This window comes from Bombus bifarius, unplaced genomic scaffold (genome assembly GCF_011952205.1).
Source record: "Bombus bifarius isolate JDL3187 unplaced genomic scaffold, Bbif_JDL3187 scf7180000009825, whole genome shotgun sequence".
In the NCBI taxonomy this organism is placed as follows: Eukaryota; Metazoa; Arthropoda; class Insecta; order Hymenoptera; family Apidae; genus Bombus; species Bombus bifarius.
In genome coordinates, this window is record NW_022885359.1 from 110,884 (window position 1) to 136,862 (window position 25,979).

The 25,979-nt window shown below is 35.5% G+C and overlaps 1 protein-coding gene across 1 annotated transcript in view; it reads right to left on the reverse strand.

Moving 5' to 3' along the window:
- LOC117215805 overlaps positions 1-23,215 on the reverse strand; it is a 90,943-nt gene extending 67,728 nt beyond the window's left edge. The window contains exon 1 of the mRNA XM_033462281.1: positions 23,083-23,215. Within this exon, the coding sequence (XP_033318172.1) occupies positions 23,083-23,215 (133 nt within the window). The remainder of the gene's footprint in view (positions 1-23,082) is intronic.
- Between the last annotated feature and the right edge of the window lie 2,764 nt (positions 23,216-25,979).

Below are 25,979 nucleotides of genomic sequence, written 5' to 3' on the forward strand. Positions count from 1 at the left end.
TATCGAATCGAATCCAAGCATCGTGACGAGCGTAGTATGCGACCCTGTACACTCTCATACATAAATCATCGGGGATTTCACGGATTTTAAAACTCGATTCAATGCTTATCGTGGTGGATTTTTAATAACGTTGTTAAAACGTCACAAATTATACAACGCGTGTCCGCACCAGAAGTTCATTAATTCCTCTGTTTCCAATTCTGCGACATTACATAGTATTTACTTCGTTATATATAGCTTTTAATTTGCTTTATAAATGACAAGTTTGCGAGAGAAACAAGGAAAGATAAAGCTTCGCCTTTTTGTTTTATATACAACACGATAGCCTGAACAGATTTAAAAAATTTGCTGTACTTTTCGAATAATGACGAGATAATCAATGTTTTCCAATTAATTGACCTAAACTTAACTTTCGTCACAGTTTTGAAACGAATATAAAAAATACAAACCATTCTCAGACTGTTGAGCGCGGGTGTGTCGAGATGACGAATCATATACCGTCATTGCTAAGAAACAGAATATCTCTGATATATCGTTATTTGAAATGAATCGTTTTAGAGTGTAATTTTGTTACATCTTATAGTTTCTGCATTTTGGTGATAATGGCTAATCCACTTACTAATTTGGTGGTGTATAATCAACTTACCAAGTTGGAAGTATAGTAGATAATTGACTTACCTCAGGCTAACGACATAGGTCGAGCCGGAAAGGAATAAAAGGAACCAAGGAGCTCATTCGTAGACCGAAACCTTCCGCGTTTGATTTGGAATGTAATTGTGATTATGATTTAGATGAGGAATTATATTATAATTGAGTCCATTTCAAACATCGTTAGTTTTAATGGAATCGTATAATACGGATGGTGTGATTGTCAGAGTATGTATGTATGGTACGGTGCAAAAGCTTTGGATCAAACAAAAATATTTTATTTTCATGAATGAATGTAAGTTTGAAATTTATTTTGAAATAGAGGCACGAAATAATAATTTAATATATGAATCGTTCTAACTACTTCATGTTACTCTAGAATTGACATAGAGCAATTGCTTCTGTTCACATCAAATAAATAATTTTTTATTTTAAATTGAAATAACTAATAATTTGAATTTTAGATATTATATTTTCCAAGCGTTTGTATTATAATCAATATAACCAAATTATTCTAAAATTTCTATTACTTTTGAGTAATACGTGTCTGAGTTTGTGTATACTGCGATAAATTTAGTATTTCTAATGCACTTGATAATATCGACATTATAGAATTTGAGAGATTTTAGAAAACCTCTATTACTAAAGTACAAAACTACAAGTAAATAATGTGAGATGGATTAAACGTGGATTAAACGCGTTTGTTTTATAAAGAAACGAGTGGATGAATTCGTAATAGTACGATGTATTAAAATCAATATAAGTACAAGAGATAGCGTATTCCAGTTATAATCGTCGCTCGCTCAATACCATTATGCCGATCGAAGAAAGAATAACAATACTCTGTTCCAACCTTCTTATGTAACTCCTTATGTAACTCTTGTAATTGAAGATTACAAGAAACGGCAATAACAATCTGTCCCGAATTCGTTTGCCTCTAGACCTTGTAAACCAAAACAATCGTTAGTATACAAAGGCATAATAATATGGGCCTCTCGCAGATTCGAATTTTCCGTTGACCTTTCCCACGCTCATGTGCCGCTACAAATGAAATAATTCGAAAAAATATCATTTGCTTGTTCAAAGAAGCCAACAGATAATTATTTCAAAATAAAGTCTAGCTAAAGAGAGAGGTATATCATTTATTTAAATAATCATTTTACAAGTATTTCACGAGCTGGAATTTTTGCATTATATTGTACATATTACATGTATTTTCAAGAATTGAGAATGGCTCAAGTAAAGTAACTTTCAAAGATTTGTCCGAAATAAAAATATTTAATTTTAATTATAGTTTGTTTATTAAGTGTACGAACTGTATGTAAATTGATTGTGTGAAGTAATTAAAACGGAAGTTCTATGTTGTTATAATGAGACTTAATATCGGTAGTGAAGTAATTTCGTACATAATATGTTTTTAGAGGCTCATTAAATTTTCCATTAAACTTTAAACGCTCCTATCAGAAAGAGTTTATACCAGTTTCTACCCTTTATACCAGTTTATGCCATCATCTGCAAAATAACAAGAAAGATATTTATTTATGGTTAGCAAAACACGATCGAGAAACTTTAATTCTTAACTTTATAAAGAAAAAAAAACGATTCGATGGAAAATGAATCAATGAGCGAAACAACGCTAAGAAGCCTATAAAAATACCCTTCTTTGAATGCCTGAAAATTCCTAATTAAAATCCCAAGCTTAATAGCAGTACCTAATCTCACATCTAAATCCCATAATTCCCTTCAAAGGAATAATTATACCTTTTCAACTTTATCATTCACAAAAAAGCACCCTCCACAAAAGAATACTGGAGTTAAAGCCAACTTATATAATATACAGTGAAAATCCACCCTAGAGAATTTACGTTTCCATCTTATCAGAGGCACCGGAGCAGTGCATAAGGACTCACTAATTAAAAAACATCTGTACTTATCGATTGCTAAAATATCAGGTTGAATACGAGACTCGAGAACGTCCAAATAATCGTCATAAAAGTTCCATTTATCTTGTACTACTCTGCCTAGTCCCGTTTCCTTCGAGCGAGTTAACAGCGTCTCTTTGATCTTCGAGCGTTTTGCGAAGACGGCGCCCAAGGCAGCGAAGAAATAGCATTTCGAAATTACTGGCAAATGAAATTGCCGGACTGTTTCGTTACGACGACGGCAGCGTTTTAATCGCGCAGTCTTCGGTGAAAACGCTGCCGTAATGGCAACCCCTGAGAGTGTCTAGCTCTCAGAATGTTACATATGCTTTCGGTCCACGAACAATTCCAACTAGGACCGAGAGCAATCTTTAAGGAATTTCTTGTCATTGATTTGTTCGAGAAGGTTTTCGGTGATGTATGATGATGCTTTGCAGATAGGAAATTGAAATTTGAACAGAGGACTTTGGATGAAAAGAATGAATTTTATTGTGAAATTTACAGATTTCTTACTGTAATACTATAGAGGAGTTTTAAAAACCAGATCACTCTTTGATTTGGTGGAAATTTTGGGAAGTTTATTATTACGATAAAGTAAATTAATCAAGTCAGTTGTTTAGAATTGCAGACACTATGAATCCTTACTGTATCACCAAAGTTCGAACAACAGCTGAAACAGTAGAACGGCCAGAAATCACTGGACTACTTCAAAACTTTACACTTCATTCCCCAAATCACCAAATAAATTCATTTTACCTCCATCTACCACTAAAGTTTCATCTAAATTCCTTCATCGCCAACAATTCTCCATCAGTTCTCCAACTATCCTTAAAACGATAGAAATCTACAACAATAGTATAATATAAGAATTATCTGTATCGAATAAGCGAGTCTACAATTTCAAGTTAAGAATCAACGAGACGAACACCTTGACTCCTTCGAATTAATAGCCCGCGTGAAATTGAATTTTCCAGCAGACAGTGGCATTATCTTTGTGGTAATTCAAACAGAGTAGAAATCCGCTAGGTCGGCGAAACCGCCTCGGGATAACAGCAGCAACCATTCGTCTTATTGCCGTATCCCAGCCCCGCCCGTTTTCTCTTTATTCGTACATGTTTACGTATGAAAATGATGCGACCTAAGTAGACGCAAGGACTCTCTTCGTCTCGGTGTTCCTCTGGGTTACTTGTGTTTCCTGTCGAGAATTTCCATCTCTGTTCCTCTGTCTGAGATTCTGTCCGCCTCTCTCTTTTTGATTACAACGGTATTCCGCGCGCGCATACGTTCGTTACCACGGTATTATTACATCCGGAAATCATTCGGACCGTGAACCTTTGCGAACTAACCGGCAGCGCAAATTGCTTCCAGCTAATCAGATTTAAAGAGACTCGCATAATTAAGCTTGTTTCTGTGGCTCGGTTTCGCTTCATGTCTAGGCAATGTTATGATTTTTGGAAGATGGAGGATGGAGAATGGATATCGCTAATGATTAGATACGAACGTCACTAGATCGCGAATTTTTATACATTTATGGAGAATTTAACACTTAAAGGCTATATAAGTTATCAAAAGATTTTTGCTTTGTCCATAATTTACCAGATTACAATAATAAGACCAATAAGAATAATACCAGATACAAAAAGAAGGTGCTTAACAGAAATATGGAAAAAAGCAAATCCTATAATCTCTCCTACCAAAGAATAAAAGAAAGCGTTTGGTATTAATATCCTTTTAATAACAAACTATCGCTTTCGTGAAATTTCGCAAGAAGATTCTTTGGGACATAAAATGGCATCCACCGTGTCGAATTAGCCAATGCAATCTAGCCTCAAAAACTCTAAAACACGTGACAAAGATACCTTATCTGTTGGATTTCGTTCTTTACTGTACAAATTTCTAGGAACAATAATATCCTAACCGGAAGCGTCTACACGGAAACACGGTCGAATCACGACCGAAAGGAGCGAATCGTTGCGAGTTGCGAGACACGTATTGTTGGCGGAAACGCCTGAGAAAAAAGCGGGGATTGTTTGGCAAAACTTCTTTCGCCGGATTAGAGTTTGACGACGCGAGGATTACCAGACCAACTACGTGTGCTCCGTCTGATTGCTTCTGGCTGCTTTCGTTACCTTTCTCCGGGAAGACTTCTAAACTGGAGGTGAGATTTATCGAGCTAAAGGGATTAGATGCGAGGATATCAATGAAGGCTGGTTATTTGAAGTTTTCCGGATATTGTTGCCGATATTGCGAAGCATGGATCTTTTGTAGGATTATTAGGTGAAATTAATGATTTTGTTACACGCTGAAGAGTCGACAAAAATATTCAAAAATGTCTAGTTAAAAAATCTCACTTCTGAATCCACTCGAAAGAAGAGCTGCACGCTTCTAATTCATATTTGTTCGTAGGAAACGTTTAACTAATATTCGAATATGGAGAAAGCTTCGCAAGTATTAAGTTCAAACTTCGTTTCTCGCTACTAATTGTAGTTTTTAATTTTGTAATCACAGGATATCGCAAACTGTGGCAATTTAGTAGGATTGTTTAGTAAAAATGGGAAGAAAAAGATTCTTTCCTGTCGAATCAAAGCTTTAATAATTGTTAAACCAGAAATTCCCTACCTTTATTAATTTTAAATTCTTAATTAGAGATGTTACTCGCGATATCGATTGTTTGAAGGTTACCGGATGTTGTCACAGATATTTTGAACCATAGCTGCCTTTGGAGGTCGTTTGGTAAAATAGATATGCAAACTTGGGTGCGCAGGAAGAGTCTTTGTCGTTAAATCGAAACTTTATCTAATTATTAGTTCGCAAGTTCTGTTATTTATATGAGATTGTAATTGTAAATTCTTAATTGCAGTATTGTTGTTAATATTATTAATCGTATTTGTTATACTTAACCATGAAGGAAGTTTTATTGATTAACTTTTTACAATTTGCAAGCCCACAACTTTAAGTTTATTATTTTGGAAAAATATATGAATCCCAAGTGCTACGCTTCTTTTATAATTTTGCTTCATACTGTTTGATTGTTTGAAATTTCACAATTAAAAATTCGTTTACCGTCTAGTAGTCTTTCAGTTTCTCTATCAACTGACTCCGTTCTCAATCATTCCACTTTATTATCCTGACATAGATACATCATCGTCGTTCTTCCACCCCTGACTTGCACACTGCTTAGTCTCCTTACTTGCCTAATTTGTTATAAACGTCCTTCCAAATTCCTATCAGCTAAACTTAAAGCTACACCACCTGGTGTATAAGCGATACTCCAATAAAGCTTAGAGTTACAAAAGTTCAAGTTACACCATCTGGTGTAAGTGATATTCCAATAAAAAAATCACAAACAGGGAAAATCTATTCGCTAAATTTTGCCACCTAAAATGTTGACCTGGAAAAGTAATGTTAGAAAGAATCAACAAATTAAAAGTAGTGCAACAAGCTGAAAAACACTTTCTGGCTTTCGTAAATAAATAAATATTTATTCGCGAACATTTATTTAATTTAAAAAATAACAGGAATACATAATTTTCCGTCGAAACATATGTTTTATTATTTCAACGGAACGCATCAAATGGTAATAATTAACGTGTAGATGTTTGTTGCAAATCCATCCTCTATTTCTTAACATACACAGACATATACACACTTTTACGTTTAAATAATAAAATTACACGCATGAAAGGAATCTACTTCATCAAGGAATCTCTGCCGAAGAGATAATCAAATTTTCATTAAATATATATATCACAGCTAACAAATAATTACTATGTAACAAAAATTCCATATTAATGTTTTGCTTCTAACTTTAGATATAAATTTACGAATGCAAATTTACGCTCAATATGTACGGAACTCGATACATATTGCAAATTCAAAAATTAAAACCTCAAATTCGAAGAAAAATATTTATAAGAACGGTAAAAGGAAACTTTAATATTGGTATTTACCTGTGAGTATTAGTAACTTTTATACCAATCATTATTCGGAATCTGACCATATAACAGCCATCTCTTCTGTACGTATACTATATTTATTATACAAGTACTTATTCGTATCAATTCGTTACTTTTTTTCAAAGAATTTCATGATATTTTAAAGCTAAATATTTTTCTATCTCTTACAGTTTCAAAGCTATAGCTTGTTCTAGCTACGTAAGACTTCCTGTCTACCGATTCCAATCGAAAACAGCCATATCCGTAACATCTTTATTCTCCAATATGCCCGGAAGTTAATGTAACATTAGCGTCCCAAGAAAACACCTAACCTAGTTCATCGCGTTAATCCTTGGTCTCCCGCCGCGTTCCGTGTAATTAAAGCTGGTCCAACCTGGCGTACATTCAAATTCGCCTCGCAATTTTTTACCGCTCATAAACCGTGACAGTTTATAGTGTCAGCTCCTATCCACCCCTCTGTTGGCATTCCTTGCATTCGTTTTACGTACCACGACTACGACTATGAGACGATGGTGGACAGAAAGAATAATTCCTGCGTTAATCCATTAACCAAGCGTAAGGGAATTCGTTTTTCTCCCGGTGGGAACGCGATATAAACTATTTCGCTTATTTGTACGAGCGATTACAGCCGCCGAGCTGCGGCGGACAGATAACTTTAATCGCTGCGCTGAAGACATCCGACGACTAACTGACAGAGACAGGTTCGAAACTTTCGAGATTCTCGTACGAGCAAGGTTGTATTAGGCGTTGCTAACTGATTTATAAAGTCCGTTAGCGGTGGCTGAGCGCGTCAAACGTCCTCGTTGTCGATACAATTCGCAGTCGTTACGAACATGGAAGACTCGCGGCTAGAAATAGAGCAAGATGTTTGATAATCGGAGAGGTTAATCTGCTTTAGTGGGATTTGAAGCGAAAAGGGAATCATGCTGACCTATTTATAAGGTTGATGCAATGGAAGGTGAGTCTTCGCGGAGGTTATTATAGTAAAGACAGTTTATATTTAGATGAAACGATAAAAAGTGATCGGAAGATTTGTTGACTCGCTATTATGAAAAAGAAGTATGCGGTAAATATTTGGAATAAGAGAAAGGGAGGACGATATGATATGAGAAAAGTGCTGTAACTCACTAAAGGAAGAATAAAGAACCGTCGTTAATAGTAAAGACTGTTTAATATTCTCGAGGATAATTGTAAAACAACGATAAGCTTCACCGAGCACGCAAAGACATAATAATAATTAATCTTCCGAGGTCACGAACTACAAAAAAGCTTCAAAAAAGAATCGTAAAGATAAAGGATCTTGGTCTTCCTGTAACTAATTCAAAATGAAATTACTTTTGATCCACTTCACAGATCTATACTTTCTACATGAACATCTCATAGGAATTGCAGCAGCAAAAAGTCACAAAGAAAACCTTATTTAAAGTCAAAAGAGGAAGAGATGAGTAGAACGAAACGAGGGCAACTTGAAAAACCTCGAAGAATAGTTACTGAAAATTTGCCGGGCTCTCTGCTGAATTAAAGCAAACATTGCACGAAACAAGAATGTCACTATTCCTCGAATTGTAGAATTCACGAGGAGGCCCTCTATTTTCACTATATGCCGCGAGCGCAAAAATTTACTCTTATTCGCCTCTGAAGCGTAGCTGCGCGACGTGTATTTTTACAAGAGTTTCGCAGAAGAAGCAGAGTCGTACATAAAGCAGAAGATACAGAAGCGTAGCGTCGTCTGTTTTGAAATTTCATGGCGTCACAACCGGAGTCTTCGTAGTAACATCCTTCAACTCACGTCAACGTTTCGTTAAAGGTTCCACGCTCGTCGTAAATCATTCTTTGCGGTACTGTAAGACTCGCGACACTCTTTCATCTCTTCAGAATTCGAAAAATGTGCTATTAAGATGAAAATTCCGCAGAAGCTTTCATTATTTGTTTTCGAGTTAAAAAGGAAAACACCGATTCCACCGTTTTGAAACTTACTTTAATTGGATCAAACGTTCTACTGCGTGTCATTAACATAATCTGAGAGGAATTTCATTTCTATTTCACGAGAATCGTACAATGTAGCGGAAAAGCGATTTGCAGGCGTGTACGTCCATTTTCAACGTCAAATGGATTTTTTTATTCATTTAATGGAATAAAAGCGGTTCGCGGAGATGTAATGGGCCGAAAATTACACGATTCCTGGAAATTGCTGGTGTAGGTGTCAACAGACTAATTGACTTCAAAGAGCAACACATATTTCAGTATGTTAAAGAGTATGCGTCTTTTTGTTTCCTTTCTTTTCGACAGATGCAAAAATGGAAAATGAAATTGTATGAAGTTTCGAGATACTGTAAATTGGAAACACAGTTTCTAGCACAGTCAGAAAGATACAAATTTATTTGGTATAATTCTTTATAAGGCTATTACATTTTAGTTAAACATCTCGAACTTTCAGAATCCATCCCTCGAAAGACGGAGGTACCTCAAACAGTTTCCCGTTTAAGAGAGCGATACATACATTTTATGTTTTAAATTATATTTTACAAACTGCTATCCGCAACTCGGAGGGAAGCATTTACAAACTTCCGGAGTTGACCTCCCAAAGGACGAAATTTCACCAAACAACCTCCAATTTAAAATACAAGCAACGAACAACGTATCTAGCTAATTTTCTCAAGTAAAACTAAATCCCCTAGCATCTCACTTACTTCCACCGAAACTAAATTCAACCGTTCCACTTCCACTCAGGCTAGAAACCAGCACCTTCCCCTGAAAGATAAATTCAAACATTCTGCCCACTACTCAAACACAGAATCAACTATAATATCGTACTATACAGAAGCGAGCTTAAATATATCATTCGTATCTAGAAAGCTATTTCGACGATTCCTCTGCTATTTCATCCTTAAACTCAGCCCCCTTCGCAGCATAATCTTTCGGCCGTTAAATCTCGAGGACGAACTGGTACCGTATAAACACTTCCTCTTGCGCGCGCAATCTACCAGACGATAATCGGTGCTTTCGATACTCGTCGAGTAGATAGAAGTACGAAATTCGTCGCGAGATAACGTTCGCTTTACGTGAACCAAGAGGTTCGGTAACACGGCCAATAAGGCGGTCGAGTGGCGTTTACGTTCGGGAAACGCGTTTCCTCGCTCGTCTTCAACCGTAATCCGGAGGACGCGGGCCAATTCCAGTTCCTCTGCTACGTTTAATGGCTGAGACGAGTCGTCTTCGTCGAGAATCCGCTCGTTACGAACGCCAGAGTATCCTCGATAAAAGGACGCCCGATATTGACCCTCTCTACATCGTGATTAATACACTGCGCGTAATCCCTCGATGCTTCCTTTTACTCTTTTCTGTCTTTTTCCCTAGTTGATTTTTGCTTGTTGCGTACGATTGAAATGCGTAGCGTTTAGAAGGTATCTGATCGAGAGCCGGCCTCTAGGATGGATTTCCACTGGGACTGCAAGTTAATTCTACGAGGACGGAAGTTTTAAATACATACGGACGATGGATGTAACAGAAGTGAAGGTTTCAGCGGAGGGGATGAAGGGTGAAATCGGCAAAATGTTTGAGAGGCGTAGAGAGTAATTTCGTGATAAGAAAAATTCGAATGTGGCATGAAACTGAAATATATTCCCGTTTTTTTTTTTTTTTTTTTTTTTTGTTGAGAGAGAATGGGATAAACTTTTTTTCCGTGAAGCGGGGATCGATTTATAGTAAGACATTATTTCCTTGAAGCGAAGAGAAGATCCGGAAAGATTTGTTTCAAGAGGATTCAAGGATAAAGGAAAAGGGAAATTTTTATGAAAATATGAGAAATGTCATAGAATTTAGATATTATTTATTTGCAGACTGATAGAAGAAAAGTGAAGTTGTACTTTGGTGAAAAAGTTGCACGGAAAATTTGTGGTGAGAAGATTTCGGATAATATGAAAAACGTTATGCAATATAAATATCGGTTATTTAAGGAAAACAGGATGATGATGCGCTTTGCTAAAGAAGCTCGAGGGATAAAGAAAATATTTGTGCTGCTTAATAAGGGAACTTTTAGAATTCTGTAGAAGCATCGATAATCTTCTATTGTAACAAAACAATGGATGAAAGGTTTCTTTTATAACCAATTGATTGTGAAAATACCACAATGCTGCCTAGTAAAAAAAAGTTAAAAATACTGTGAAATTAAAAGCTCCCTTTTTTGCAAGGAGGAATTTGTAGGCTAGAGAAAAGAATCAATTTGTACTCTAGAGAAAAAGTTCTATCGTTCATTAGCAATCTTTCACATTGTTTCGAAAAGGAACATTCAACAGAAGAGAAAAAAGGGAGACTTTCTTTCATGAGCACTTGATGGTGGTAATACTACTTTGCCACCTGATAAGAAAACTAACAATGTAGTGCAATTGAAAGCCTTTTTGACGAGGGAAAGGATCAATTTTTGCTCTGATAATGATACTCAAAGAGCAAAAAATGTAAAATATATAATTAGCCGATAAGAAAGTTGAAAGTACCACGATATCGAAGAGTTTTTTTTTAGGATAAAGAAAAATGGACAAATCTATACTTTACAGTCGGTGAATTAAAGAAATTTCTTTTTTATACTAATAGAATCATTAGTAATCTTGATCATCGTATGGCAGATTATGGTAGATTCGAAGAAGAGAAAAAGAAAAAAGCTCCTCACAGTGACAAAAGGTTATTCAATGCGACATTCTTAGTAGATCTACGATCCTCGAGGACTTTCTGTCGTATCCAGACATCGGAAGAGAATTTGGAGAATCAGAGACAGAACAGTTCGACTCGAAGCGTCTTTGAACAACGGTGCACTTTGAACTTCTCTCCAAGCAAACTGAGAAATTCATAAGAAGTCCACGGATTATTCGACGACAACTTGGCACTCGCTACGTGTTTTTATTAAACTCTGCAAAGAGAACTTTTCACTTGAACTGACACCTTTTAATAAAACATCTCTTAGCTTACGTATAGCTTTCCCCCTGAAGAAAAACGATGTAGCTCGTATCCCACAGATCAACTGAATTTATATGACATTGAATTGTCAAATTTTAAAAAGGAGGACAAATATCTTGAGCAAAATTTGAAAGATAAAAACGACCTTTATCAAATTTCGTCTTATTTTTGTGAAAAAAAACTTTCGTTTAATATATTTAGAAATAAATGTACGTTTTAATATCTTCAATTTTCTTTTTCAATAAATTCCAATTGTTTCTAGCGTTCGATCTATTAAATCGATCAAAATGTCTGATTTCATATCTTTTGTGTTTGCAATTTATTATCTAACGTTATTTAATTTGACATTACTACGTATATTAATTTATTTTTATCACATTATATAATCCTTCAATATATAAAAAGAAAAAAACAAAATCGGTCAAGTTTTGATTTCGTTAACAACTTCCAGTTGAAAAATATCGTCGAATGGTATTCGAAAAGAAGATTTTAGCCTTTAAAAGGAATATGTAATCAGTCTAAAGGATAAAATGAAAGTTAGATGGATGTTAAAGAGAGGCTTATCATCCAGCTCTGAACAACTTTTCGAAAGCGTCAATGAAAGGTAGGAAATGAGAGAAAGAGGCGGGATTAGAGTCGAGTGAACCAACCATGGTGCTTACGAAAACGATAAAAGCCAGAAAATTGTCCACAATATAAGGTCGAAATATTGCGGTCTGTATATTGCTCTCTTTCACCAACTTTCCCCGAATGATATTTGTTTATATCCCTACTGGCGGCAGTGCTATTCAGATCGCGAGACGACTGGAAACGTAATTTCGATATGAATACGCACGAAACGATGTCATTTCAACGTTTTCGCGCGATCTTTCGGACGCCTTCTGTTTCGCTGAATTACCGCTACAAACGGTCTGTATTTTCTACATTTCCGCTTTAGACGTTCACGAATAAGTAAAAAATATCTCGAAATAAAACATAGAGAAAAGCGATATGTTTGAAACGAAACGTGTTTTAACGACGAGTAGAGAGCACTACTATCTGTGTGTTTTTTCTAGTTGTATTTCTAGGGGGCGGAAAGAGGGCTGAATAGATAGGATTCCATATAAAGGAAATTTGTATACGTATCTACCGTAATGCTACGGGTAGGTACTTTAATTTCTTCATACTTTATAAGATTATAAAATAATAATGTTCGAAAAGAAGATAGCATGAAAGAATATTAAGCAAAAACATACATTTCATAGAAAATAATTGCAAATAAAATGATGTCAACTCGATTTTGTTCTTTCATTGTGTTTTCATTATACTTAGGTTAATTATATTTTGTATAAGTATCAAAATACTCTTACATCCTAATTTCTTATCACCTCTGATTAATGTAATAGCGACATATCTTAATAAATATACTTAAAGAAGTATAACCTAGGTAGAAAATTGTTTTATCTACTAAATATTGCAGAAAGTACTGTATTTTGGACATTCTATGTATTTTTGCAAATTACATACATTCTGTGCGTTGTTGAACCTTCAGATTCCCTATAAATGCATAAAAAATCTACAGTCTAGTAATAATTTCACACTATATGAATTTTACTAGAAACCAAGATCAAAGTAAGTGCAGCATTGCATTGGAAGTGCATAAGTGCATAAGTCTTGACAAAATTGCCGATCGAATCTACAGTCAAACGTATCTTAATCAATTTTATCGGAGGTTCGTTAGTCAGAGGTCGAACGATTCCATGCTTGTCCTTCGGTCTTTATTTTCTTGCTTGATCATGGGAAAGAGTGGGAAGCTCATTTACCTCGCAGGCGGATCACTACGAAGTGATTGATCGCGTTCCGTCGTGAATCCATCGGTCAGCTTACTCTGATCGATTTCGGAGAGAATCCGCTGCAATTTTTCTTGCGGTGCATCCGGACATGAAAAATTATCTCGTACTCGTTACGAGCACGATTACTCATGATCGAGACTTTCTGTTTCAGATAAGATGAAATTAGTTGGTTACAGTTTTTGTGGGAGCCGAACGTTTCAGCATGAGATGAGAGAATTGACGTGGAAAACTTCAAATACCCGGTATGCTTAACATTTCCGATAATCTACGTTTACCTTACTCAGACATTATTTATCAGCTATTTGTAACATCATCTCTAAAACTAAAAACAGAAATGATGCCCCTTGAAGTCTCCGTATATTCGATCTGTCGCATTAAATACTTAAAATACTTCTACTATCCTTAATATTTAATACTTCCAGTGACCCACATTCATCTCACTCACACACAATTACTTATTTAGGAACAATTCCCACTATCACTCCTTAAACTAAAGATTCGAAAACCAGAAAGCAGACTGAAAAGCATACCAAACATTGACGGTTCGATCCAGCACCCTGGAGATCACGCACGAATTAAAGCTTACTAGTGACAATGTTCAAAGAAGCTCGTAATCCGTAAATCATTGGGTTGGTCTGATAATGCAAACTTAATGAAAGAGCCGACACCAAGCTGCTGCGCTTCAGTCGCGTGACCTCGGGACTACGCTGATTCCCTCGCTGGATATTCTAATGGGTGGCAACCCTTATGCGGACCATGAACGCATTTAGTCGAATGGGTTAAAACTGCAGTTATTTGCGGTGCACTTCAATCGAATTGGCTGCCGTTTGCATAATCTCCGGCCTTCTTCGCGTGCACACCGAAGCATTCTGTGTGTGCAGGCAGCTTCTTTTCCGCTTCTCAGCCGGTTCTTCCCTTTCTGCACAACCTCCATCATGCCGTCACCCCTTTCCGCCCTTCGCCGCGCCACTCTCTGGCACACTACCGATGAAAACGTTTCGCGGTTCCATCCTTCCTTTCGCTGCGGCTGTTTACGACCAGATGCAGTCTGATTTATTCCAGTCGCTACTGCTCTCCTAAGGAGCCATCGATTTCCCGATCACAGGAGCAAGATCGTTTCCGTACGCCGTCGTTTTCGAATTATACATCGTATATGTATTATATGAATAGGGTAAATAGAACGGAGTCTACAAAGACTACGTCGTTCGTTTCTCACGGTATTGAGGTGGGTATTTCGACCTGTTTGGATTATTATTTGTTGCTGCATGGAGGGTGGGAGATTGGTTCTGTTTGAAGATCTTACACAAAGAAAATTGATATGTAGGAATTACATAGCATACATGTGATGGATGAAGTAGATAAAACACCTGGAATCCTCAAAGCCAGTTACGTTTCCACCTTAAGGTTTTTTTAAGGTTGTTAGTTAGTCACGTTTGATTAGTTACTTCTGTTACTAGTTGAGGATGAGCAATTAATTCTGTTTGAAGAGCACATACTCGTATAGGGAAAATTTATGTGTTATGGGGTTATATACCATACGTATAATATGTAGAGTAAATAAATTAGAATTTTCAAAGTCAGTTCTTTCTTCTGTTCTTTTAAGACTGATAGTTAGCTATGTTTGGTTAGTTACTACTATGACTCGTTTGGAATGAAAGATTAATTTTATTTGAAAATTATGTGTAAGGAAAATTGTTTGAATACATCTGATGGTAACAAATCAGTTCAGACGATAATGCTGAGGTTTTGTAAATAGAACCAAGGGTTTAATTAATGTTATAACAATAAATATTATCGAGCTGTTTAAATTGTTTTATCAAATAGATATACACGTGATCAGATTGTTGTTGTATTATCAAATTTTATTAACATCATATCAAATATGATCATTAAAATCAGTCTACAATCCAGCATTTAATTGTCAAAGATCTTCTAGCATGGAAGAATCATGAACGACAAAAGCATTTATAGCGATCATAAGATCCTCAAGCACAAGTTACGATCGATATACGTTGTCGAAGCTATGATATCTCTAGAAGGCGTTATTACTTCCTCTCCTTAGGGAGCTCAATAACAGAGGACCAATAAATCAATCTGGTCACCTATCTACTTGATATATTGCCTGATTTACATTCAGCAGATTTGCATTCAAGGTGACTAATGACGAGCACTTCTAAGCACTCGCGAGACAGATTCGTCAGTATTTGTTTTCTAAATTTCGAATGGACAACTATCTGCCTTGATTCAAGTAACGATAAGTGTGTATATATTAATTTAATGTTCGAATCTTAGATTGATTGAAATACATGTTTCTATGTTTCTTCACATTACAAAACATTATATGTATAGTTTTCATGGAATGTCAGCCATTTGTTACGGATAAAGAATTTTGTGAAATTAGAATTTTACATGTACATTACCATTCAGAAGTACAAAAACTTACGGATAAATTGAAAGTATATGTAATAATATACAGCGTAAATAGTAAAATGTATTAGTTCAATATCCATATAAAATATTTTAATTCCATAAAAAGGTAGTGAGTGTTGTTTCTAGTTACTAATTCATATTAATTCAATTATTACAGTTTATAGATTTTGCTAAAATTCACGTGCTTACTATTATCACAGGTCATTAGAAATGTGTGAATACTCATGAGTGGCAGTACATGTATATATGTTTCAAATTATGTTCCAACGAAATTCGAACAAGATTTTCAAAGAGGAAATCAGAATCCTCACGCTTTCAACTCAACGTCATTTAACTTCTCCTGTAGAAACGCTAGCTAAGCAGTTCCCATTTCACCGATAGCAAGGAATCGCGCAAACGACCAATTCTGCCCCCATTCGAGAAATTCCTTTCAAACGATGGAAACAAAAATTCTTTACAATTTTTATCTCAATAGAAAAGGTTACGCACCTATAAATGATTTGTAGAGGCAAAAGGAACGAAATATTCGCAGAGACAACGAAATTCTCGTGCTCATTCGCATTGAAGCGTGGAATTTTCAATGTGAACGTATTTCGCATGGATCAGCTGCACCTTCAAGAGTGAAATGGATAATATTAGATAGTAGATACAATATTAAGCGGATAAGTTAATTCAATCCCTTTAAATTTATTTATTTCTGATGATTACCCTAAATTTAAGTATTTTATCCTTTTACATCAGCTTTGGAAGACTGTCGATGTTCATGTAATTTCAGATGACTTCCTTGAATAAAGGAGAATATTTTGACAACTAAGTTTGTATATATCACGTAGTCCATGAATAAAATTTGAATTTCCGTCCAAGAGACACGGGATTAATATACACAGCTTATCGGATGAGGGAAAACACTTGCTGTTTACATTAAAAGAGGAAGGAAATACTTTCCTCTAACGTAAAATAAAGCATTTCATTTTTTATACTATTCACAAACGATTTTCCATAATTTAGTCACATTTCAAATTGGAAAATATTCATATTGATGTGAAAAATTAATGAAATACGATTTTAACCAGACGGGATGTACGAATGATATGTCGAGTACAATTTTCCCTTCCAATTTTACGTAACGGGAATATGCTCAAAATTAACCTGGACTTTTCTTCCTTAATTAAGCCAGTAATGAGTTCAATAACGAGTTCGAAACCTTGTTCGCCAACTTCATGATCCAACGTTGCTTGTGACGACACATTAAATTCTCCTCTATAAATTGATTTCCCTCCTCCATTTCAACGGCGTACGCTACTTTCGCTTCATTTCGTCCTTTGTTTTTTTTCTTCCTCTTTTCTTTCCGCGTCGTGTTTCACGAATTTATTCGCAACGTAACCTTTGTTCACTACGCGACTCGGTATAACAACGTTTCCGGTGTTTCGAAGCCACGAGTCGATTTCCCATTTGCCATCATTCCTTTACAGTTGTAAAGAATTTGCGCGTAGAAACATATTTCACTTTAATATTTGCTAACATCGAAAAAAAGGTGGGATCTTATATAGAATAAGTGCAAGAAATTACACTTAATTTGAACTTCGATCTGAATTATTAAATTATTACATGTTTGTAATTTTTTGTATCATTTATAAATAGAGAAAAATATGCACGATATAATGTCTGAAGGATCTTAACTGTCAAAAGAAATTAATTGAAGTTAGTACATATTTCACGAAAATATTCTACTCTTACTTGCGAAATAATCATACAAGGAAATATTAAAGTTGCTGTTTAACATAAATATCGATATTAAATTTTTGGATAGTGTAAAAATATTGTGAAATTTAAGTCCTGTAAGATAACACTATAAAATTATTATTTCACGAAAATATACCAATCTTTAGGAAAAACTGAACGTAGGAAATATTTAAACTTGGCAAAATTACGAATAGAAATGAAATTTCTTTAATTGGATTGCAAAATTTTGTAGTTAACGAATTATTTCTAAGTCCACAAATTGTAAGTAAGAAATATTATAACAACGAACGAAAGAACACAGATTCAACTCTAAGGATGCAATTCATGAATATAAATGGAAATGATGAGAGAGTTCAGAACATGGTACGCACATCATGCTAATTTGCGCAATTTGTTACACTCAGATGTAACAACGGCCAAAGCAAACAGGTACTCCTGTTAAAAATAACAGGTAACTAGGTGTAAACAACGCATCGTGACAAATGACGAAACGTGTTGCGTTCTAAAATACACAACCATATGTAAAAGTCATGTTGAATTAATTTTAAAAAATAGCAAAAGCTATGAATAAATAAGAGGGAACAAATACAATTATTTCAAAATCACTTGTGTCTAAGCTTAAGCAAATATATTTAATATTTAAAGTACACATTTAAGTAGGAAATAAAGGAACACTCGGAAGCTTCAAGTCAAACTGAAGACTATTCACATATTCGTGGAGAGCTTGAACAAACCTTTGAGCTTGAAAACTCAAGATTAAACAGAAAGCTCTTTCTTTGCAACGAGGTTAAAAATATTTAACCATAAAAGCTTAAAATTCAGCTGGAAAAAAGATTTAAATTTAAATTCAAGGATGAACTTGAAGGTATTATTTGCATAAAGAAATTAGAAAGAATTTCCCTCTGAAAATTTAAGATCAATGTGAGCTGCAGTGGATGTCATTATCGTAAATTCCACCGTACTACTACTATTGTCTACTGAAAGATTGTACCATATCAAAGAAAATTCTAAACAAGTGATTCTGATTATAAATTCAAAATCAGGTCTATTGAAGTTCTCGAAACATGTTAGAATTCTTCATTTGATTTGCAGTCTTCTGTAAATTAACGTGGCTGCTAATGAGCCAAATAGATCGATGCAAGAATAAAATCTTAATGAAAAGGAAGATATTTTTCAAAATGTAATTACCTGTCAAACTTTACGCGATTCGCTTGGGATTTCTATATGTACTTCCAGTTATGATTTCAATCAAAATATCATGCGTTTGAGTTTTACAACGCGTGGAACAAATATCACCCCGATAAAAAGCGAAATTGCACCTGGTACGCCTCGTTTCGTCAAACAACGAATTGTGTAGGTGAAATATATTAAAATATTTGGTTAGCTGAAATATTTATTACACGGGATTTCAGTCGCCCTGCCAATCTACGCTCTTTCGCTATCACCAGTCGTTCGTCGAAACATCTCGCGATTCGCTTGTACATATATTTCCGTTCATATTTATCGTCCGAGGTGAATGAAAATTACAGAAACGCGCGGCTGAAACGTTACGTTATAAACGACGATTACCGGATTCATTATTTAACAAGTGCCGCGGTTAGTCCACGGAATGCTTTTAAAGCCTCGCCCACGATTTTCAACTCGCTCTTTTGTACGAGTTGAGAGAAGGCGATTGCGTCTGAAAACGTTCGCGTCGAATAGCTCGAATTAGAAAAGTTCGTTGTAATCGCTGCATTTGGCGCGAATTTTGCGTTTCACGCATGTTATTTAGTTTTTACATCTTCAAAATGACAACGAATTAGATAAAATGATGACGAATACAGTGCGCTTCTTAGTTAATATATTCTATTTTGGGATTTCCTTACATTTTTTTTAATACGTCGAAATAGTTTAAATTTTCCATTTTTTTTTACTTTTTAAACTGTATTCACATTTTTGTGCAAATTCATGTTTCTGAGAACATAATTAAAAATATAGAATCTCGATAGAAAATTGTTTTACAAAATATTATCAAATATTACTGATATTGTACTTTAGGTATTTCATATATCTTTCATACGTGCATTCTATATAATTTTCAATTTTCAATAAATGCATAAGCTGTATAGCTGTATAAGCCATTATTAGGATAATAAAACGATGAAAGGAACAATAATATTTTTAATTAAATTTACTAGATATTTTAAATGCGACGTTTTAATTAAAGAGAACATTGCTATGAATTTCACGTTTCGCGTGTATCATTTAATCTGGATATTGATCCTAAAAACAGAACCATGCATTTTCATAAGTATGAAATTGAAATTTAATAAAGACAACTTAATTTGAAATGGGTCGATTTAATTTTTTCAAATGTAAATATAATTTGTTCTCCATGTAACGACGCAGAATATCAAAGAATAGATATTACAAACGTTAGGAAATATTTGAAAGTATATTAAACTAATCGGCTCTTCTCAACATCTCTTCTCAGAAGATGCTTTCTATGGAATCCAATACGTATGCAAAACAATGTCAGTGTTTAGACATTGTGTAGCAGCCATTGGTATGCTCGATAAACGTCATTTTCAAAAGGTATATTTTACACTCGAAATTCATAAAAATATATAAAGTATTCTCGTAACCACTTACGTATACAACAATAAATTTCGGATTCACCGAGTGTATAAAACATGGTGAAAAAAGCAGAGAGTGTCATTCATCTCAATACATAATTCACTATAAAATATTCTAGAATTTGAACGCAAATGCGCTCTTATGATCAATGTTATCCCAGTAAACATTCAGATGACAGAAATTGTAACAATTTCGATCTGAAAATTTCACTTTGACGTATATTTAATTAAGCTCTAACGTTACATGTCGACAAACGTTGAAATTGATGAACATGTGGTTAATACACTGAAAACTGTCAATTTCTGTTATGATACACTATATCAATGAAAAATCTATTTTTTCGTCAGTATTGTAATATAATATTTCGTTGCAATTCGTCCATCTACTTTCCGAACGAAGATATAATAGAATTATTGATACAAAATAAAATAAAAATTTGGAATCATGGACTAAATTAAACTACTTCTCATTATTTCCTATTAATCTTTTGATTTTTATTCTAGTACGCACAGTATTCCATTTTATAATTGAGTTTTCTGAATATTTATGTTACTGATGGAATGATATTGATTTTCTTCCATGGTTCAGCTGGAATTACTCACTTACAGGGTATCTTCGTAATCATATTACAAACAGCAGAGGAACGATTATACGTGCAAAATTAAATGGAAAATAAAAAATGTAATTTTTCATTGCACGCTCTGTTTTCGAGAAAATTGAAATTATAATAATAAAATTAAAATTATTTATCTTACGAATTGTTATATATATATATATATATATATATATATATATATATATATATAATACCAACCCAAATCCCAATATCTGAATCCAAGAACACTCAGCTATCGGCTATTTTTCACATTTCACAAAGTTAACACCTTCATCCTAAAGGTTCTGATCAGTTCGATATTTCCCAACTTAACACCTGTGTCGCAAAAATTCTGTTCAAGATCACAAACATCTAGACTATCATCCATTTCGCATATTTTCAGACCCAACACTACGTTCAAAACTACGTTCTATAGAATCCAACAGATGGCTGGCCAAATGGAAGAATCTTGTCCCGTGAATCATCCTCGTGTCTACATTCGTTAATAACTTCCGCCCCTCGGTTGCCAGTCGCCCTAAAATAAACGATTTCTCCAACAGGAGTAGCGCCAAGGGATCAAGGATGTTTCGTTGCGGGTGAATACAGCGGCCGGCTATATTTCTCAGAGCTGGTTGAATCTCGCCGTAGCAATTAAGCGTCTCAAAGCCAAAGTCTGAACGAAAAACGCGATTCAATTTACCAACCGTTCGGCTATCCGGTCAGATAGCCGGTAAACAGCAGGCGAAAACCCGTGAAAAAGTTTCAATTATCCTAGGCGAAGATTAAATTCCCTGCCGGGCATCAGAGATTAAAGCGTTAAGAAGAAACGGAAATTTATGGCCCTCGATGAATTTGTCTACCAGCCCATCAGCCTTTTGTATTCAACAGAAAGCAAGAAACAGGGAAGAATTTAAACTACATCATTTTGTACCCAATCGCTGCGAAATTTCCTAGTTCGCAGAAAAATATGAAGAACCTGCTTCCAGATTCCAGTCTCACATTGAAAATTTTCTCAAAATTTGCTTATTTCTAAATAAGCTTTAATTTATGATTTAATTGGATTTGATTTCTTTCATTTGAGAAAATATTCTCATAAGTACTCAAAAAAATTCCGAATATAAAAATATACAGGAGAAAAAAAAAGACAGTCATTTTGAATAAACTGAATTGTAGTATAGAAATTCTTTGTAATTTTAAATATTCAAACAAGTTAATAATGTGTATACGTATTCACGAATGCTTGGAGATCCGTAAAACGAAAAATAATCGGTAAAATAGAAACACAATTTACGTTTCCTAATATTATCCGAACACACGGCTAACAAGTGTGTACTTCATTTCCTAACCAGAGCATTCTCATTTATCTCTATCGTAAACGTAGTATTGTATATGTTCTGCGACTTGTGAATAGTGGTGTACTGCTTTAGCTATTTCCTGCATTAGCACAATATCTAAAGCAAAACAATGAAATATTATACGCGCGTTCCATCGATCTTTCAATTTACAATTAACACTCAAACTGTTCATGACTAAAGTATGAAATTTGTACCAAACCAAATTAAATTGAAATTAAATTTATTGTGAAATTAAAATGAAAGATATACAAGAAAATACACAATACAATGAGAAAAACAAGCTTTTATCCAAATATTTTACAAAATATTATCTGTTTCAAAAATCTCTTCAATTGATCATTTTGCTCATGCTTTGTTCAGTTCTAGTGTCAATATCAGAATTAAAATTTCACTTCGATACCGGTATAACCTAATTGATTTCATTGATCCACAATCTATTATCCACACACTACTGTTAGTCACTATTATAGATATTATAATAGATTTAAAAATCTACATCATAGACTGAATAGAAAAAAATTCTACAATCGTGATTCTAATTTTCTTTATTTCAATACTGTCGTCTCATAATAATACCATTGCAATGCTATTTATATCCACTGCAAGTGATAGATCTTCCGCTCCTTCTCTATTATTAGACAGTAATAATTAGATTGCAGATATTTACGCAGATTCATATGTTTATAAACGTAATTTAAGGAGCGGTACCTAAGTAGTATTCTTTTATTCACGTACTAATTCTTTCACGTACTAAATACTGTAAGGAATAATATATTCACACATTTTATATTTTATTTTCTGTGTATTTTTGTGCCTTCAAATTTTCCACAAATGAATAAAAATCCACAGTCTAGTAATAATAATATATTAAATTGTTAATGACCTCTAAAATAAGAAAAAATGTGCGACGAGCTCAAATTTCACCCAAAACAGGAATTAACTCTATAGCCCCAGTTCCGACTCCGATTAATTCTACAAACTTCTGCCCATAAGTGTTAAGCGAATTCTTAGAAAGAAGTAGAGACGTTTTCTCACCTGTCCCGAACAGAGAGCAGAGCAGCAGTAGCGCGAGCCGCATTTTCGTCGGACACATCCCCTTGCACCTGGAACACGAATCGCTCGCGATCGAAGTGACACTCGAGCCACTCGCTCGCCTCGAGTGCTTCATCGTTCGCTCGACATCTGAGAAATGTCTCCGCGCAGACCGGTCGTCCCTCGAGGGAACCACTCGCGTCTTGTAATTTGCACCCTGCGACTGTTAATCCAACCGATTGGGACACCTGGATAGCCTCGATCCAGGACACCTCGCACTTCTTTACCACTTGGCGAGTTTCCACCTTACTAGATTACACTTCCTCTCCTCCCTTTTATCCTCTTGCTCTTTTCCGATCTCGTCCTAGAATTTCAAAGGCTCCTTCGAATTCTTCCAGCAATTCGTGGTCGACACCGAACGTCGAAACGTTCGATGGGCGGGGACATTCGGATCGTTTGGATCGAGGTGGCGAGATGTAATACCGTCTCGAACGTTTCCTCCGCTCTTTATTCGTGATTCCAAATTATTGAAACATTGATTTTTGAGCTTGATCAGAAATATCGCTATTATCAGAATTCTTCTATTTTGGATTGATCCTTTGCTTAAAAATTAACAATATAAGTCACTCTTTGGAGATTTAGATTTTCTTTTTCTTTTGTTTTAATCTAGTTTAATGCATGGATTTATAGACAGATAGAATCACTTTAATTACACTTTATAATTATAACTGGATAATGTAGATTGAGGAAATAAATCCTTCATAAGACAATTCGTATCTTTTTCGTGTATCTTTGGATCACAGACTCGATTAGATCGAGTAATCCAATCTAATGAAATTTATAGATACTTAAATCGCTTTTGTCACTTTTTATAATTATGTTTTTATAGCGGAACGTATGTCGGGGAAATAGATGGTTTTTAGGAGATTTATGTTTCAGCAAGAATCCAATTTATCCAGTTCCGATAATCCGATTTATAGACACACAAATCACGTCGATCATCTTTTATAATTATATTTCCATGCTGGAACGTAAATCGAGGAAATAGCTTCTCTTTAACGGATGTATATATATTTTCTTCGTGTAACGTTGGGGCACAAGCTTCAAACGTTTCCAATAATCCAATCTATTAGAATTTATAGATACCTAGATCAGTTCGATCACCATAAATCGAGGCGATAGATCGACTTTGAGAAATTTACATACATTTAATCCTTATATTGGAAATTCATTTCAAACTTGAAATATTCTTAACAAATCATTTTGTCGACACTATGTTTAAATCACCTTTGATCACTTTTTATAATCTCACGATAAAACTCATTTAATTTTTTCAAAATTCTCACATCACTATTATCCCAGACTCTTGACCATACGCACTGCTGAAGCTCACGGATCGCTTAGTTGCTCGATAATAGCTAAGAGAAACCGGTTTCAGTTGCTCATATACTTCAAGTGACCCACATCTTTTTTCTATCCACTCTCGATGGAAATTGCCAATCTTGCCGATACTTTCCGTTCGTCCTTCCGGTATCTACCGCGTTCTTACGAGAAGCTTTCGAGGCGTCTCCCCGGTCTCATTAGCCCGCCCTTTCATCCGAACACTACCAGGTCATCCGATGGCGAGTTTAATCAGCAAATCCGTCGAACCAACCAGTTCGTCAACCACCCGTATTTGTCACTTTGGTCAGCGACTAATTAGTAACCGAATTAATTATCCACTATTTTCCTGAAAGACACATGTTTTTCACCGACGATACCATTCGACTATATTCCTCTCAGTTCGTTAATCATCCAATTAAACAACATTTAGGTGTTCCAATGGAATTAAATACAATTTCAAAGAGATTGTTTCGTCTAATGATTTACGTACACTCTACTGTACAATGTGTTTACGGTACTGCAGTAGTCGGCTTCCGCGTTGACTTCTGGTAACCTGCTGCAGAAAACTAAGAGATGCTTCCTGTGTCACTCTAAAACGCATTCAAACGAGACACAGCCACGTGCCACTTAGCCGCACACCACGTGACACTGCCTCGCGATATGGTTAATTGTCACCATCTCTCTTCCTATCGATCGATACGATCGAACAGTATCACTGTATCACTCTAATCACACTTGCTGCATCCGATCACTTGTCCTCCATGAACCCATATAATCCTCATAAGGTGTAGGTATTTCGTGATTAAATTATATTCCTCTATCACTATCCGTTATATACACTCGTGAACAAGTTGTGTCGATACTTGGGCACGACTTCGAATGTAAACAGAATCTCACTGAAGGATGTTACCCAACGTTTACACGCACGGAATACAAAACGAAGTGTAAACCGACGTTCACAATCGCACACGGTGTCGAATTTTGTCCGAGTGTTACGTTATCAACGAAACGTTTCACTGTAAAACTGCTAGATTATAGAGAACTTTTCGCGTCGATCGTACACGTCGCGATATGTTGACAGGGTATCTTTTCCGTCCGAGAGTTCGTAGTTGACAGAAAGCCTTGGCGGGAGCTGCACGACGAATAAGGTGCCACTCCCACCCGCGCATGCTCCTCCACTCTAGATCGTCGTGCCCTCTCGGTCGCACGCGCTCTTTCGCTCTCTCTGCTCGTTCCTTACCTCGCCCTTTTGCCCCATTCCAGTGCACGCGCTCCTTCACCGTTCTCTCTTGTCGCCGCGTGTTTCTTGTTTTGCTTGAACGCGCTTTCTTTCTGTTTCGCCTCACCCCGCTGTTCGTTCATTGCCTTCGTCGATCACGAACCATCCCCTACCAACTCGCTGCTCAGGCACGTGCTACACGCTCCACCCGCCTGATCCGTAAACCAATTAATGTGGGAAATAAGTTGAAAATCGACTCTGCACTCCACAACGGCCAAGTTTCATCAGATGTTTGCGT